The sequence below is a fragment of the Gadus macrocephalus genome, chromosome 4, assembly GCF_031168955.1.
Source record: "Gadus macrocephalus chromosome 4, ASM3116895v1".
Taxonomy (NCBI): Eukaryota; Metazoa; Chordata; class Actinopteri; order Gadiformes; family Gadidae; genus Gadus; species Gadus macrocephalus.
In genome coordinates this window covers 28402066-28417784 of record NC_082385.1, presented here as the reverse complement: position 1 = coordinate 28417784, position 15719 = coordinate 28402066, and the positions used below count along the sequence as shown (strand labels likewise).

Genomic DNA, 15719 nt, shown 5'->3' with positions numbered 1-15719 from the left:
TTAAATGGTTTGATCCAGATATTAAGGGTTATTTTGGGGGTACCAGGTTAAATGGTTTAGTCCAGATATGAAGGGTTATTGTGGGGGTATCAGGTTAAATGGTTTGGTCCAGATATGTAGGGTTGTTGTGGGGGTATCAGGTTAAATGGTTTAGTCCAGATATGTAGGGTTGTTGTGGGGGTATCAGGTTAAATGGTTTAGTCCAGATATGTAGGGTTGTTGTGGGGGTATCAGGTTAAATGGTTTAGTACCGGTCATGTGACCGGGAAGGTTTCATTTTACCGGTCAAATTGGAGAAAAATCGGTCGGATATTGTCCGTGTTTATTGCACTTAAAAAAATTGATAGGCACTAGGCAGGCTATATAAAGAAGAAGAAGTGTGTGATCATATTTTGATTTGCCATGGTTGTTAAATACCGGTCAATCAATTTGAGCGAGTGCACGAAATGTAACAACTTATTTATTTTATCACACAGGCTACGCTACAATCAAAACCCTCATTGTTTTACATGAATTGGCTAAACAAATGACCACTGTAGCATATTTAAACACAATTCAAATGAACACATTCAAAAGTATTTCTGCTCAATTTAAAAGGTTGAATCTCCTCGTGACTGAATGTTTGTAGACAGCGCGCATGCTGTATGCGCGCAGGGTTGATGCGCTCCACTTTTCCTGTGGAGAACCAGCGCCTTCAATATTCCGCATAAAACGAAACCGGATAGTTTTCGCCCGTTTCGGCTCTGTGTGGACGGGGCCTTATTTCCAATCGGTCATTCTGACCGGAGACATTTAGAATTTTCGGTCCTCCAACCGAAACAACAGGAACTCTGGTCCAGATATGAAGGGTTATTGTGGGGGTGTCATGTTAAATGGTTTGGGGAGGAGAGGAGAGGAGGGGAGGGGAGAGGAGAGATGAGAAGGGGAGGAGACAGGAGAGAGGAGTGGGGAGAGGAGAGGAGGAGAGAGGAGAGAGGAGAGAGGAGAGAGGAGAGAGGAGAGAGGAGAGAGGAGAGGAGGAAGAGAGGAGGGGAGAGAGGAGTGATGAGGGATAGGGGAGGGGAGGGGAGGGGCTCGATACCTACCGGTCTGCTCGCACGGCGAAATGACATCACACTCTGCTGCATGTCACTTTGAAAAACTTTGTGTGTGTGTGTCTTAAGACAATGGCGGAGCCATTGTGTGTGTGTCTAAGCCGCGTTTACATGGACACTGATCCAATTCAATTTCTAATCGGAATAGATCTATTCCTATCATGCAATCTGAATGTACTGTATTTATGGCATTTACAAAAGTGGTAAGCGTACTTCCGTATCTCTCTCACGCACAACCTTTATGTTGGTTTGGACTTACAATATATATGTAAGGGATACATTATATTATGCATTATCCTGCTTATTACACGGCTCCTTGCCAAAACGAAACAATATCTTCACACGGTGTGTTTTCTTACAATTACCATTCGTAGTGTTGACCGGCAGAGAAATAGTCCGCCAAAGATGTTGACGTCGCTTAGCAACCGGACACGCTGGATAAGTTACCGGACTACTTGCAGAGTGATAAGAAAAACGTGAATCAGGCAAAAAATCCACTTTCCTTGACAGCTGTCTAGTTCGGTGTGCATAATAGTACAGACGGACCAATTGCTAACTACTGCTGCTGCTGATGCCATCTCTCTCAGTGCTTAAGTAGCCGCACCCACCCCAAACCAATCGGAATGGGTGTCGATTATAGCGGACTACACCACCTCTTCTATTCTGCATGGGATTCTATTCCGATCAGAGAATTGTATTCCAGTTGAGGCGTATATATGAAAAAAAATTATACAGATTGAGCTGTTCTTCAGCTTCTAATCGATCAGAAGTGTCCTTCTAAACGCAGCTATGTGGCGGAGCTATTGCGTGTGTGTGTGTGTGTGTGTGTGCCTGAACGTCCTCACACTCTGGCGTCAACGGAAATCAATGAGAGCAACTGAAAAGTATGCTGTTAAGAAACTCAAACTGTGTTTCTGAAAAAAGTACAAAAGCTATCAAAATTTCGTTTTGATATTATTGAAGATACAAGCGTACAGATTTGTTCAATGGTTTGACTGAAGGTAAACGGTTGAAAATTGAATTAGTTACAGGTTGACCAGACGGCTTCAATGAAAGTAGTAGAAAGGAGTAGATGCATTCAGCGTTACATGAAACAGAGATATTGACGACGATCAGATCGACTATCGACGATCTCTAGGGGGCGCAATCGGATGATGAAAGCTTGTAGACAATCGCCCAACCCTAATCTGTACCGTGCAGTCCTTGTCACGACCAGCTTCTCTGACCACAAGTAATGAAGCCACTAAATTCATAAAGTTGATCATTTAACAGGAAATATTGACCTGGTTCCACTGATGTCACCATCCACTAACAGATGTCTTCTGTTTTTCTTCCTCATTTAGAATCTGCTGCTGTCGAGTGCCAACCTAAATCCAAGTCTCGTTTGAAGAAGAAGTTGTGGAGTTTGGATGAGGGAATCACACAAAGAGAGCAAAGACCTCTGAATGAGATCTACACAGAGCTCTTCATCACAGAGAGAGGCAGTGGAGAGGTCAACCAGGAACATGAAGTCAGACTGATTGAAACAGCTTCCAGGAAACCAGCCATGAAGGAAGCACCAATCAGATGTGTGGACATCTTTAAACCCTTACCGGGACAAGATAAACCAGATAAACCAATCAGGACAATAATGACAACTGGAGTGGCCGGCATTGGTAAAACCGTCTTAACACAAAAGTTCACCCTGGACTGGGCTGAAGGCAAAGCCAACCGTGACATAAACTTCACATTTCTCCTCACTTTCAGAGAGCTGAATATACTGAAAAAGAAAGAGTTTAGCTTGGTGGGACTTTTACATCACTTCTTTATTGAGACCAAAGAAGCGGAAATCTGCAGATTCCACAGGTACCAAGTTGTCTTCATCTTAGATGGTCTGGATGAGTGTCGACTTCCTCTGGACTTCCAGAAAAACCCGATCTTTAATGATGTCACAAAGTCCACCTCGGTGGACGTGCTGCTGACAAACCTCATCAGGGGCGACCTGCTTCCCTCCGCTCGCATATGGATAACCACACGCCCTGCGGCAGCCAATCAGATCCCTGCTGAGTGTGTTGACAGGGTGACAGAGGTGAGGGGGTTCACCGACTCACAGAAAGAGGAGTACTTCAGGAAGAGATTCAGAGACGAGGCGCTGGCCAACACAATCATCTCCCACATCAAGAAATCACGAAGCCTCCACATCATGTGTCACATCCCAGTCTTCTGTTGGATCACTGCTACAGTTCTGGAGGACATCTTAAAAACATCCAAGAGAGGAGAAGAGATGCCCAAGACCGTGACTCAGATGTACAGCCACTTCCTGAGGGTTCAGTCCATACAGGGGGACAGGAAGTACCTTGGGAGATCTGAAACAGATCCACACTGGAGTTCAGAGAGCAGAGAGATCATCGTTTCTTTGGGAAAACTGGCTTTTAAGCAGCTGGAGAAAGGCAACCTAATCTTCTACGAGGAAGACCTGGCAGACTGTGGCATCGACATCATAGCAGCCTCAGTGTACTCAGGAGTGTTCACCCAGATCTTTAAAGAGGAGTGTGGGGTGTACCAGGCCAGGGTGTTCTGCTTTGTCCATCTGAGCCTCCAGGAGTTTCTGGCTGCCCTTTATGTCTTTCTGTTCTTCATCGACACTGGTATCGATCTGCTATCAGAAGAACCACCCACATCTGGGGAAGATAAACTCCTCCTCCTCTACCAGAGTGCTGTGGACAAGGCCTTACAGAGAAAGAACGGACACCTGGACTTGTTCCTCCGCTTCCTCCTGGGCCTCTCGCTGGAGACCAATCAGATTGTCCTACGAAGTCTGCTGGGACAGACAGGAACTAGCTCACTGACCAATACAAAAACAGTGTCTTACATCAAGGAGAAGATAGATGACGATCTCTCTCCAGAGAGAAGCATCAACCTGTTCCACTGTCTGAATGAGCTGAACGACCGTTCTCTAGTGAAGGAGATCGAACGGTACCTGACATCAGGAAGTATCTCCGGAAAATTTCTCTCTCCTGCTCAATTGTCAGCTCTGGCCTTCATCCTAGTGACATCAGAAGAGGAGCTGGACGTGTTTGACCTGAAGAAATACTCTGCTTCAGAGGAGGGTCTTCTGAGGCTGCTGCCAGTGGTCAAAGCCTCTAAAACATCTCTGTAGGTTCACTGATAACATGTATTACAATTCACACTACACAATATTAATATAACTGGAATATAAGGTAAAAATAATATGCAAAAATCACTGTAGGTTTATAACAACATGTATTACTAGTCTACTCATAACATAATTAACATACTAGTTATAATATTATACAAAACATCTCTTTTGTCCTATTAACGTATAATGTATTACACTACACAAAAGAGAATATTCAGAACAATAGAATATAGAAGAAGTATCCATTCAAAAAACATTTTCAATCCCAACTAAATAACTATTTAACATTTTACATTGAATATATAATGAAAATGTATACATCTAATTATTTAGTAATTTTTGGTAAACTAATAATATTCTGCATTATGGAATAACTTAAAGCTTTCTGTTGTTTTGAACGCAGTTCCTGACATGTTATATTTATTGTGTGAAAAAAGGCTCAATGGCTGTCATCTGTCAGAGAGATGCTGTGAAGCTCTGGCCTCAGTTCTCAGCTCCAACTCCTCTAGTCTGAGAGAGCTGGACCTGAGTACCAATGATCTGCGGGATTCAGGAGTGAAGCTGCTCTCTGCTGGACTGGGGAGTCCACACTGTGCACTGGTAACTCTCAGGTTAGTTTTATCCAATGGTCAAACAATAACACTTAAAGGGTCAATATCAGAAGACATTTCACAGATTGACATCCAGAAAGGTTAGGTCATAAATACATTGTTTTCATAAGAATAACTCAACATATTTATAATTTTGTTGGCATGACAGTTTAGGTACACATTATATTCTTAGTTTGTTTATGATGGTATAATGTGTATGTTGTGTAACATTATTATTCTGATTGTCATATGGTCAGACAGTAAAGTGCGGTTCAGAGTAGTTTCATAAAGTTTAATAACAACCTATTATAAAACTGTATGCTTAAGTGAAGTAAAATCATAATTGTTGTTTGATCATTTAACATCTGTGTGAAATCTTTATTAATATTTTAAGATCCAGGTTATTCATAGTATTTATTATTTCATGTATTTAAAAAAACTGTTTATAATTCTCCTATAATTTAACTACAGTTCCTAACAGGTTGTGTTTATTTTGTGTGAAGGCTCAACGGCTGTCATCTGTCAGAGAGATGCTGTGAAGCTCTGGCCTCAGTTCTCAGCTCCAACTCCTCTAGTCTGAAAGAGCTGGACCTGAGTACCAATGATCTGCAGGATCCAGGAGTGAAGCTGCTCTCTGCTGGACTGGGGTGTCCACACTGTACACTGGAAACTCTCAGGTCAGTTATCACCCTCTTCTTCAAACTGGTTATTCTAGTGCTGCTCCTGCCTGTTACATTTCTGGTATTCTTTCCCAGCTGACGAAACACTCCCTGGTTCTACACAGTGTTAGAACCTGTGAAAAAAACGGTCTTAGCGTACCAAACACAGCAGACTTCTCCTGACTCTAATTGAACAATATCTCATTGAGTTGTAGCTATTGAGAAAGGAGCATTTCTTTAAGACCCTGTTTCACATCCAAGTGAAGGAACTTCTCCTGTCTGTGATAGGGTAATCTCCCCACTTCCTCTTCCTGTTCTCAGACTCTCAGGGTGACACAGCTTTGTCTCCATGAAGTATCAATAAAGCTTGTCCTCCAAATGGAATGAATTCACTTTATAAATGTGGTTACTTTAGTACAAACTGCTCCCAACCAGATACAATAAATGGTGTGTGTGTGTGTGTGTGTGTGTGTGTGTGTGTGTGTGTGTGTGTGTGTGTGTGTATGTGTGTGTGTGTGTGTGTGTGTGTGTGTGTGTGTGTGTGTGTGTGTGTGTGTGTGTGTGTGTGTGTGTGTGTGTGTGTGTGTGTGTGTGTGTGTGTGCAGGTTGTCTGGCTGCCTGGTCACACAGGAAGGCTGTGCTTCACTGGCCTCAGCTCTGAGCTCCAACCCCTCCCATCTGAGAGAGCTGGACCTGAGCTACAATCACCCAGGAGACTCTGGAGCTGCGCTGCTCTCTGCTGGACTGGAGGATCCACGCTGGAGACTGGACACTCTCAGGTATGGAGGGGACAGCTCACCGCTCAGGGACAAAGTCTCCTACAAGGATTCAAGTTGCTGCTCGATGAAGTGGTTTGAAGAGGCAGCTGTCACTCATGTTGTGTAGAAAGTGATGAGACGGCAGATGATGAAGGTGAATGTTTCAACATGCTGCTATCACTCTGATCCCCCCCCCCAGTGTAGAGCACGGTGGAGTTTCAAGGCTGAAACCAGCTCTAAAGAAGTGTAAGTGTCTGTTTGATTCATCACAAAACAAACTAACTATAGAGATGGAAAGTCCATCCAAACAGCAGGAAGTGAGATCAGATCCTACTGGGGATGAAGATGATGGCTGACATCATGTATCTTACGTCTATTAATACTGTCGACCGTCAGTCGACACCCTAACCCTAACCCAGCAGGTTTTACATTGTTATATTGAGGGGGGGGGCTGAGGGGGAGGGGGATGAAGGGGCTGAGGGGGAGGGGAGTGGGGGTGACGGGGATGAGGGGGAGGGGGAGGGGGGATGAAGGGGCTGAGGGGGGGCTGAGGGGGAGGGGGGGGGCCGGGGCTGAGGGGGAGGGGTGAGGGGGAGGGGGAGCAGGGATGAAGGGGCTGAGGGGGAGGGGGGGAGGCCAGGGCTGAGGGGGTGCTGAGGGTGGGGTGAGATGGGGGGGGGCTGATGGGGAGGGGGCTGAAGAAGAAGAGAGAGCGATCACAAAAAGAGTCTGAAAGAGAATAAAAAGAAGAAGAGCAGGAGTAGTACTAGTGATGATGATGAAGATGATGAAGAGCGGTTCAGCAGCTCATCATGTCTGGTTCTCCCTCAGATGCCTGTGACCTCACACTGGACCCCAACACGGCCCACAGAGAACTCTCTCTGTCTGAGGACAACAGGAAGGTGATGCGGGTTGGAGAGGACCAGTCGTATCCGGATCACCCAGAGAGATTTGACTCCCGGCCCCAGGTGTTGGGTAGAGAGGCTCTGACTGGCCGCTGTTACTGGGAGGTAGAGTGGGAAGGATGGGTTTATATAGGAGTGACATACAGAGGAATCACAAGGAGAGGACAGGGTGGTGACAGCAGGCTTGGAGGGAACAACAAGTCCTGGAGTCTTGATTGTTCTGATGGTGGTTACTGTGCCCAGTACAACGGTATAGAGACAGACCTCCCTCACCGCCCCGCTGGCTCCACCAGAGTAGGAGTGTATCTGGACCGGCCTGCTGGCTCTCTGTCCTTCTACAGAGTGTCCCCAGGTGGAGGAGGGTCCTCAGACACACTGACACACCTCCACACCTTCTGGTCCTCCTTCACCCAGGAGGACCTCCTCCCGGGGGTCTGGGTAGGGAGGCGGGGCTCAGCGGGCTCCTCCGCGTCTCTGTGTCAGTTATAGACACAAACATGACAGACACAGAGAGGAGCACCTCCTGGGGGGGGGTGTGTGTGTGTGTGTGTGTGTGTGTGTGTGTGTGTGTGTGTGTGTGTGTGTGTGTGTGTGTGTGTGTGTGTGTGTGTGTGTGTGCGTGTGCGTTTGCGTGTGCGTGTGCATGTGCGTTGTGGCAACCCGGGCCCGAGAATCTCTTAGTAAGGTAGGGAATCACCACACTTCTCGGCTGGTTCAACACCCGGAGGGCATTTATTCGGTCAAACAGAGTTCTCCCCGTAGGGCAATGAAAAACATACGCTAGCTCCGTGAGCTAGGAGAAAACAATGAAATAAGGGGTTAGCTTTCTCTGTCCGGATATGGCGCGGTACACCTCCCTGCGGCTCATCCGTGGGTCGGGTTTCTCCACCGGCTTCTCGCTCCAACTCTCCTCGGGAATCGGGGAAAGCGCAGTTTAACATGGTGTCTCACTCCCCGCCCCAGGTGTTTCCCATCCCCCTGATTAGTGCGCCGGGAGTGCCGCCCTCTGGCTCCATCTGTTGGATACAGCCGGTACACGTCCTCCACCACCTCTCCCCGAGGCCCTCCAGCCCGAGGGGTTGGGGACGGGTTGCCACAGCGTTTGCGTGTGTGTTAGCATGCGTGCAGGCGTTATTCGATTGCCTGGTAACCATGGTTACTAATATTCACACTGGTTTCAATAATACATTTGATGGTATTTGCCATCTTTGCTGAGCAGAGAGTTTTGTTCTAAAGTTCAGTGATTGAAACCAATAAAAGCCCGGGCTATGGAAGTGTTCCGGTACCCCTGTCATGCACCTACCCGATGTCAAGTGGACCGGGTTGAATTCACTGCGGGTCTCTCTTCTTATATCCATCTCACCAAAGATATTTCATTACTGTCCTTCTCAACACTCTCTGATCTCACTAAAAGGCTGGCAGCACGAAACAGCAATAACGACGAGATGCGCTATGCGTAGAGAAGAAAGAATACTGACGTTGAATTTGCAACATTTTGCAACAAATGATTCTAAATCTGCCCATACATGGACACGTCAGAATGTTGCGGTTTTCCCTCGCTACAATGTTGCATCTGTGGCTGCTGGTAATTTAACCACCAAGAAGTATGCTCTACGGGGCTATTTTCATCATTATTATTCTTATTTAAAAAAAATTAGACGGCACAGCGATCCGGGGCTATTCCCAAAAAATCCGGGGCTATTGCCTCGAATGGGTTCTTCAATCAGATCGCTAGTCAAACTGGAAATTTGTTTTTCTCCCTTCTTCGGGGATAATGTTGCCCGTTTTGATCTTGGACGTTTGGTAAACTTTTTTATCCACACCTTCTGTCCTCAGCGTCTCTGTGTAAATTATAGTCTCTCTCTCTCGCTCTCGCTCTGTCTGATGACACACGTGAACACAAACATGCAAGCGCACACACGCATATATGAATTAACATAAAGACACACGCATATAAACGTACTACTATATAGGAACACAAACACGCAGGCACACAAACACGTGTATGTGAACACAAACAAACACGTATATATGAACACACACACGCGCGTACATATGAAAACGCGTTACGTGCAAACACACACCGTATTATAAACACTCAAATATACACGCAGGCACACACATGCAGGGTTTTTTCTAAACAAGGGAACAGGGGCGCTGCGCCCCGATACTCCCGGCGTGCGCCATCCTACCGAAATGCCGACTGAACCTGTCAGACTTGGATCTGTACTTACATGCTGCTGTACAACATACACTATTTCTCAAAACGATCTTTTCTCCGCGAAAATATCCCAACACCACCACCTGACAATGTGTCTGATCCTCAAATAACTTATAATTACTCCAAAAATATTCCGATCCGAATTGGAGTTTCCCAGACCGAGTCGACATGCTAACGTTAAAGTTATTAGCAGCTAGCTAGCTAGCTACTATGTATTTGAATGGGTTTTTGGTCTAGGCGCTAAGATGCTAAGCAAGTATACAAGACCATTCCAGTTCTCTCTGCACAAAGCTACGGGTTCCCTGTTACCAGGGAACCCGTAGCAGGGAACTAAATGGTAGCTGCACGGCCGAATTAGCCCAATAAAAGTGTAGTAACCCAGAGAACCAGCTACAACATAGTTTTCATCCAAACGAGCCGTCTTTAGCGAACAGTGAATTGCATTGGCTTCTACGAGCAGTCGGCTTTCAGCCGCGAGCTTAGGGACCGTCTGCAAAGTGCAAAACTGAATTGCATTGGCTTCTACGAGCAGTCGGCTTTCAGCCGCGAGTTTAGGGACCGTCTTCAAAGTGCAAAACTGAAAACGACAACAATAGTAACATTTCTATAGCGTCGCCATTATTGACTCTAGAGCCCCAAAACTTGTTCCATAGAGGCATGGCACAGGAGGTCTACCATGACTAACGCTACCCTGAACCACCTCCTCAGGATCTGTATTGAGGGGCCTGCAATTGATCAATTTGATTTTGACAAGGCAGTGAGCCGTTGGGGCAGTCTCAGGAACAGACGGCTGCTGTTGTGATTTGACCTACTTAATAAAAGTTTAGCCAATATTTTTGAAATTTGTCGTGTTTATTTACAGGGTAAAGTTGTACAAGTCTACCAAAAGTTGATAGTATTTTAGTTTTTCAGGATGACCACAAGAGCTAGAATTTCTCTTTAAGATAGCCTCAGAATGTACCATTTAATCATTATTTTTTCAAAGGCTTCGCGCCGTGGAAGGGGGAGACCCCCCTTCCACACCATCCCTCGGCTTTGCGCAGGGGTCTGCTCCCTGCTACTTTTTTTTTCTAGAAAAACCCCTGACATGCAAACGCACGCACATATGCACACGCCCAGAGGTGGGTAGGAACGCGCTGCATTTACTCCGTTACAAATACTTGAGTAACTTTTTGGATAAATTGTAATTTTAGGAGTAGTTTTATTGCAACATACTTTTACTTTTACTTGAGTAAATATTTGAAGAAAGAACGGTCATTTTGACACCGTTCCATTTGGCTACGTGACGGTCGTTACTTTGTTTTTTTAGATCTTTTCTTTTATTACATGCGAGATCTATTTCTATCACGTGAATATTCCTTAGCCCAAGTGAAGGAGTTCAAGTACCTCGGGGTCTTGTTCGCGAGTGAGGGTACTATGGAGCGTGAGATTGGCCGGAGAATCGGAGCAGCGGGGGCGGTATTGCGTTCGCTTTACCGCACCGTTGTTACGAAAAGAGAGCTGAGTCGCAAGGCAAAGCTCTCGATCTACCGGTCGATCTTTGTTCCTATCCTCACCTATGGTCATGAGGGTTGGGTGATGAACGAAAGGACGAGATCGCGGGTACAAGCGGCCGAGAGGCAATTGAATAACGCCTGCACACACACACACAGGCACGCACGCACGCACAACGCAGAGTGGTAATCGGGAGAGTTGGGAAAATTCCCTGTGGCCCGTTAACGTTTCGGGGGGCGCCGGGTCAACGTCGCAACCAATTCGGTTTTGTCTAGAGGGGAGTAACTGAGCGCCCCCTCCCGAAGTGGCACAGCCCAGGTCGGCCTTGAACTGCGATTGGTCAGAAAGACGTTACAGCTAATGACAACATTGAACTCTCATGCAGGCTCGAACAGAGTGACACACAAACACACACACACACACACACACACACACACACACACACACACACTCACACTCACACACACACACACACACACACACACACTCACACACACACACACACACACACACACACACACACACACACACACACTCACACTCACACACACACACACACACACACACACACACACACACACACACACACACACACACACACACACACACACACACACACACAGTTTTTCACCCACTCCGTATCCAGCTTATTCCATGCTTAAAGCACCCAGGCTACTATGCGGCGAGCTGGGGCTCTCATGTTCTCCCCTGCGGTGTATTCCTTGTCCGCATCCCCTGCCATCCAGTTGTCATACGATTCATGCAGACTGGTTTTGAACGGCTGATTCCATGGATGCACTTTGTTAATAATGTTAGTTAACAGTTAAACGTGTATTGGTCTTAATTAATATAATTTTGGATAAACCAAATTTATTTTAATTTTATTTAAAGGTCGATGTATTTAATTTTGCAAAGATTTAATTTGTTATTGTTTCGGTTCAAGGGTTATGCATTTTATTTTTAAGGACCTTATTTATTTTATTTAAAAGGATGTTATTTACATTATCTTTATTTGAACATTGCTGTTTTATATTTGTTGGTGTCTATTTTGTACCGTTTGTGTTGCTCTGTTTATTTAAAAAATAAATCGGAGAAACTCAGTACTTGTACTCTTGAGTACTTGAGTAGTCTTTTCACTGCATACTTTTTTACTCTTACTTGAGTAATTATTTTTACGAGTACTTTTACTTCTACTTAAGTAATTATAATCATAAAGTAACGGTACTTTTACTTGAGTACATTTTTAAGCTACTCTGCCCACCACTGCACACGCCGCACGCGCATCTATGAACACACACTTACTCAAGTTATGAACACACACACTTACTCAGATATGAACACACACACGCAGGGACTACACACACACATGTACATATAAACACACACACATACACACTGGGTTTTGGTGATTTAAATTCGTTCGTACTCAACTGTAATCCAAATGCTACATTTTCTTGGGCTTCTTAAAGTTCTTTTTGCACTATTTGCACTCTGTATTGATGGAGTAGAACTTTGATTTGGTTTTGCACATAATATTGTTTGCACTTGAAAAAAAAGAGAATTATTTAATTTAATTTATTTTACTTCAACTTTTATAAATTTTAGTTTTAGTTTCAATTTCATGAATGTTAAGAGTTAAAATAAAACATTTCAAAATGCATGTGCAACACGGTTAAATAAAAGTCTGTTGGTCCAGTCACATATTTTGTCATTGTAGTTTTCTTAAAATCTCGTCTCGTCTCGATCTCGTGAACCGAATATCGTGTCTCGTCTCGTCTCGTGTGCTGAGTGTATCGTCACACCCCTACTATATTCCTAATGTCAAATGTGTTTTAATTATTGATTGATGGTCAATTTTAACATTTTTATACTACAATATTGTGTCTATTTTCAGACGTCAACAGTTTCATACTGCGGGGCTCTGATATCAGTTTATATTTTGATAATCCTAACATGATGTAAAGCAGATTTTATATTATATTCATAATGCAAGCGGTCGAAAAGCTATAGATCATGTTATGGTGACTTTAAACTGAGTATTGATTCCTTGTGTTCTGTGGGGAACAACACAGCAGCAGAACATGTTCAGTTATTAAAGATATGTGCACACCTGTTTATGATTAGTAATTTCTGCTGCTTCTATTGATTGAGTCCTCATGTTTATTGTGTTCATGTAAGGGACTGTTCTTCTATTGTTTGAGTCCTTGTGTTTATTGTGTTCATGTAAGGGACTGTTCTTCTATTGTTTGAGTCCTTGTGTTTATTGTGTTCATGTAAGGGACTGTTCTTCTATTGTTTGAGTCCTTGTGTTTATTGTGTTAATGTAAGGGACTGTTCTTCTATTGATTGAGTCCTTGTGTTTATTGTGTTCATTTAAGGGACTGTTCTTCGATTGTTTGAGTCCTTGTGTTTATTGTGTTCATGTAAGGGAACGTTCTATTGTTTGAGTCCTTGTGTTTATTGTGTTCATGTAAGGGACTGTTCTTCTATTGTTTGATTCCTTGTGTTTATTGTGTTCATGTAAGGGACTGTTCTTCTATTGTTTTGGTCCTTGTGTTTATTGTGTTCATGGAAGGGACTGTTCTTCTATTGTTTGAGTCCTTGTGTTTATTGTGTTCATGTAAGGGTCTGTTTTTCTGTTGTCCTGGTTAATAAAGCATAATGGTGATAAACAACTCAGTGGATCCACTAAATGCTCTGTTGTGTTCAGCAGAGGATCAGAGTATTGATTCCTTGTGTTCTGTGGGGAACAACACAGCAGCAGAACATGTTCAGTTATTAAAGATATGTGCACACCTGTTTATGATTAGTAATTTCTGCTGCTTCTATTGATTGAGTCCTCATGTTTATTGTGTTCATGTAAGGGACTGTTCTTCTATTGTTTGAGTCCTTGTGTTTATTGTGTTCATGTAAGGGACTGTTCTTCTATTGTTTGAGTCCTTGTGTTTATTGTGTTCATGTAAGGGACTGTTCTTCTATTGTTTGAGTCCTTGTGTTTATTGTGTTAATGTAAGGGACTGTTCTTCTATTGATTGAGTCCTTGTGTTTATTGTGTTCATTTAAGGGACTGTTCTTCGATTGTTTGAGTCCTTGTGTTTATTGTGTTCATGTAAGGGAACGTTCTATTGTTTGAGTCCTTGTGTTTATTGTGTTCATGTAAGGGACTGTTCTTCTATTGTTTGATTCCTTGTGTTTATTGTGTTCATGTAAGGGACTGTTCTTCTATTGTTTTGGTCCTTGTGTTTATTGTGTTCATGGAAGGGACTGTTCTTCTATTGTTTGAGTCCTTGTGTTTATTGTGTTCATGTAAGGGTCTGTTTTTCTGTTGTCCTGGTTAATAAAGCATAATGGTGATAAACAACTCAGTGGATCCACTAAATGCTCTGTTGTGTTCAGCAGAGGATCAGTTTACACTTTAAGGTCGGGGGTTCACTGAATAAAAAGCACAACAGAGGCTTTGTCTACAAAACATTAATAACCAGGATACCAGCAAGTGCATTTCCACCTCAGACTCATACGCCCGATGAGGGACGGAGGATGGAGAGAGTTCTAGAAGCGAGCCACAGGAAACAGCCCAGCTACTGGCGTCTCTCCAGAGACGAGCCTTGCAGGCTGGTTGATGTACCACCTCCCCGTCTAACAGGACCCTGAGCCTCCATGTTGAAACACACAGAGGTGTGTGTTTGAGGCACTGAGCTGCAGAGGAGGAACCTCTCCTCTGGGTGCGTGGGAGGGGGCAGTAGGATGGACGCGTCTGATAAATGAGTCGATAGTAAGATGTGAGGTCGTTTATCAAAGCCACGCTTCAGTCCTGTTATTGCGTGGTGAGCCACTAGGGGGCGGTGAATCCACCTCGGTGGGGTTCACCTTCTGACCAACAGGACCAGGGGGAAGGAGACTGTGTGTGTGAAGTGGCAACCTATTTGCAACCCTTGCAGGACGTTTCAGTCCTCGTGTTTTCCGTAAGGCAATAAGCACCAAAAAAGTAATCCGAGAAGGAAACGAGGCAGATGGAAAAGGAAGAATGCAGCGATTTATCCTCAGAACATAGTGAACAAACATTGAACCAATAATAAACGTTTCCAAGTCAAATACTGGGTCACCACATAGTAATTGACAGGAAGAAATCACTTGTTTGTATTTAAATGACGGTTATCTACGGTCAGAAAGCCGTTGCTCCCGTCATGCTCTGAGAACTCAATTAACTCAGTCAACTCAACAACTCAATCAATTTGTGGTCGAAGGACAAATTAAGACGCATTAAAACTTAATCTATTGGATAGACACAAATCAGATGGAGCTAAATATCCGTTGTGCTTAATTATTGTGAATTAAAGCAAAATAGAAATTAACAAATTGTAAATAATAGTAATAGTGTGTGTTTGTGTGGTGGAGGTGTTTGGAATGGTTGAAGAGCCTTTTGTGCTCAACCCACACACACACACACACCCACACACACACACACACACACACACACACACACACACACACACACACACACACACACACACACACACACACACACACACACACACACACACACACACCAACCAGCGAGCAGAAGACCCAACACAACTAAATGAAGAGCAGACTATCGCTATAATGAAAGGTTCCTTCAAGGGGGGTTTGTTAAAGCGTGTTCATCCCGTCACCACCGAGTGTTGGAGAATCCGTCGTGACATCAGCTCCATGGACTAGAACGGCCTTTTAAGACGGGGACCGGGATTCAGAAGGAGGAACTCCAGGGGGAGATGAGAGGACTCCTCGTCTCAACGACCAGAACACGACTTCAGTCTGTCACCAGAGAACCACGGAGCACACCCCGACGTTCCCCTCCAGGCATGGTGACGCCTCAGCCA

General features: G+C 44.4%; 1 protein-coding gene across 5 annotated transcripts in view; it reads left to right on the top strand.

Moving 5' to 3' along the window:
* Positions 1 to 15719, top strand: part of LOC132455173 (NACHT, LRR and PYD domains-containing protein 12-like) — a 70633-nt gene that overhangs the window by 25444 nt on the left and 29470 nt on the right. The window contains exons 9-14 of one of the 5 annotated variants that reach the window (XM_060048942.1): positions 2438 to 4229; positions 4671 to 4844; positions 5327 to 5500; positions 6088 to 6261; positions 6440 to 6486; positions 7072 to 11969. The exons of the other annotated variants lie outside the window; for them this stretch is intronic. Coding sequence (XP_059904925.1) covers positions 2438 to 4229; positions 4671 to 4844; positions 5327 to 5500; positions 6088 to 6261; positions 6440 to 6486; positions 7072 to 7634 — 2924 coding nt within the window. The 3' untranslated portion in view covers positions 7635 to 11969. Of the gene's footprint in view, positions 1 to 2437; positions 4230 to 4670; positions 4845 to 5326; positions 5501 to 6087; positions 6262 to 6439; positions 6487 to 7071; positions 11970 to 15719 lie in introns of those variants that run through there. 5 annotated transcript variants of the gene reach the window in all.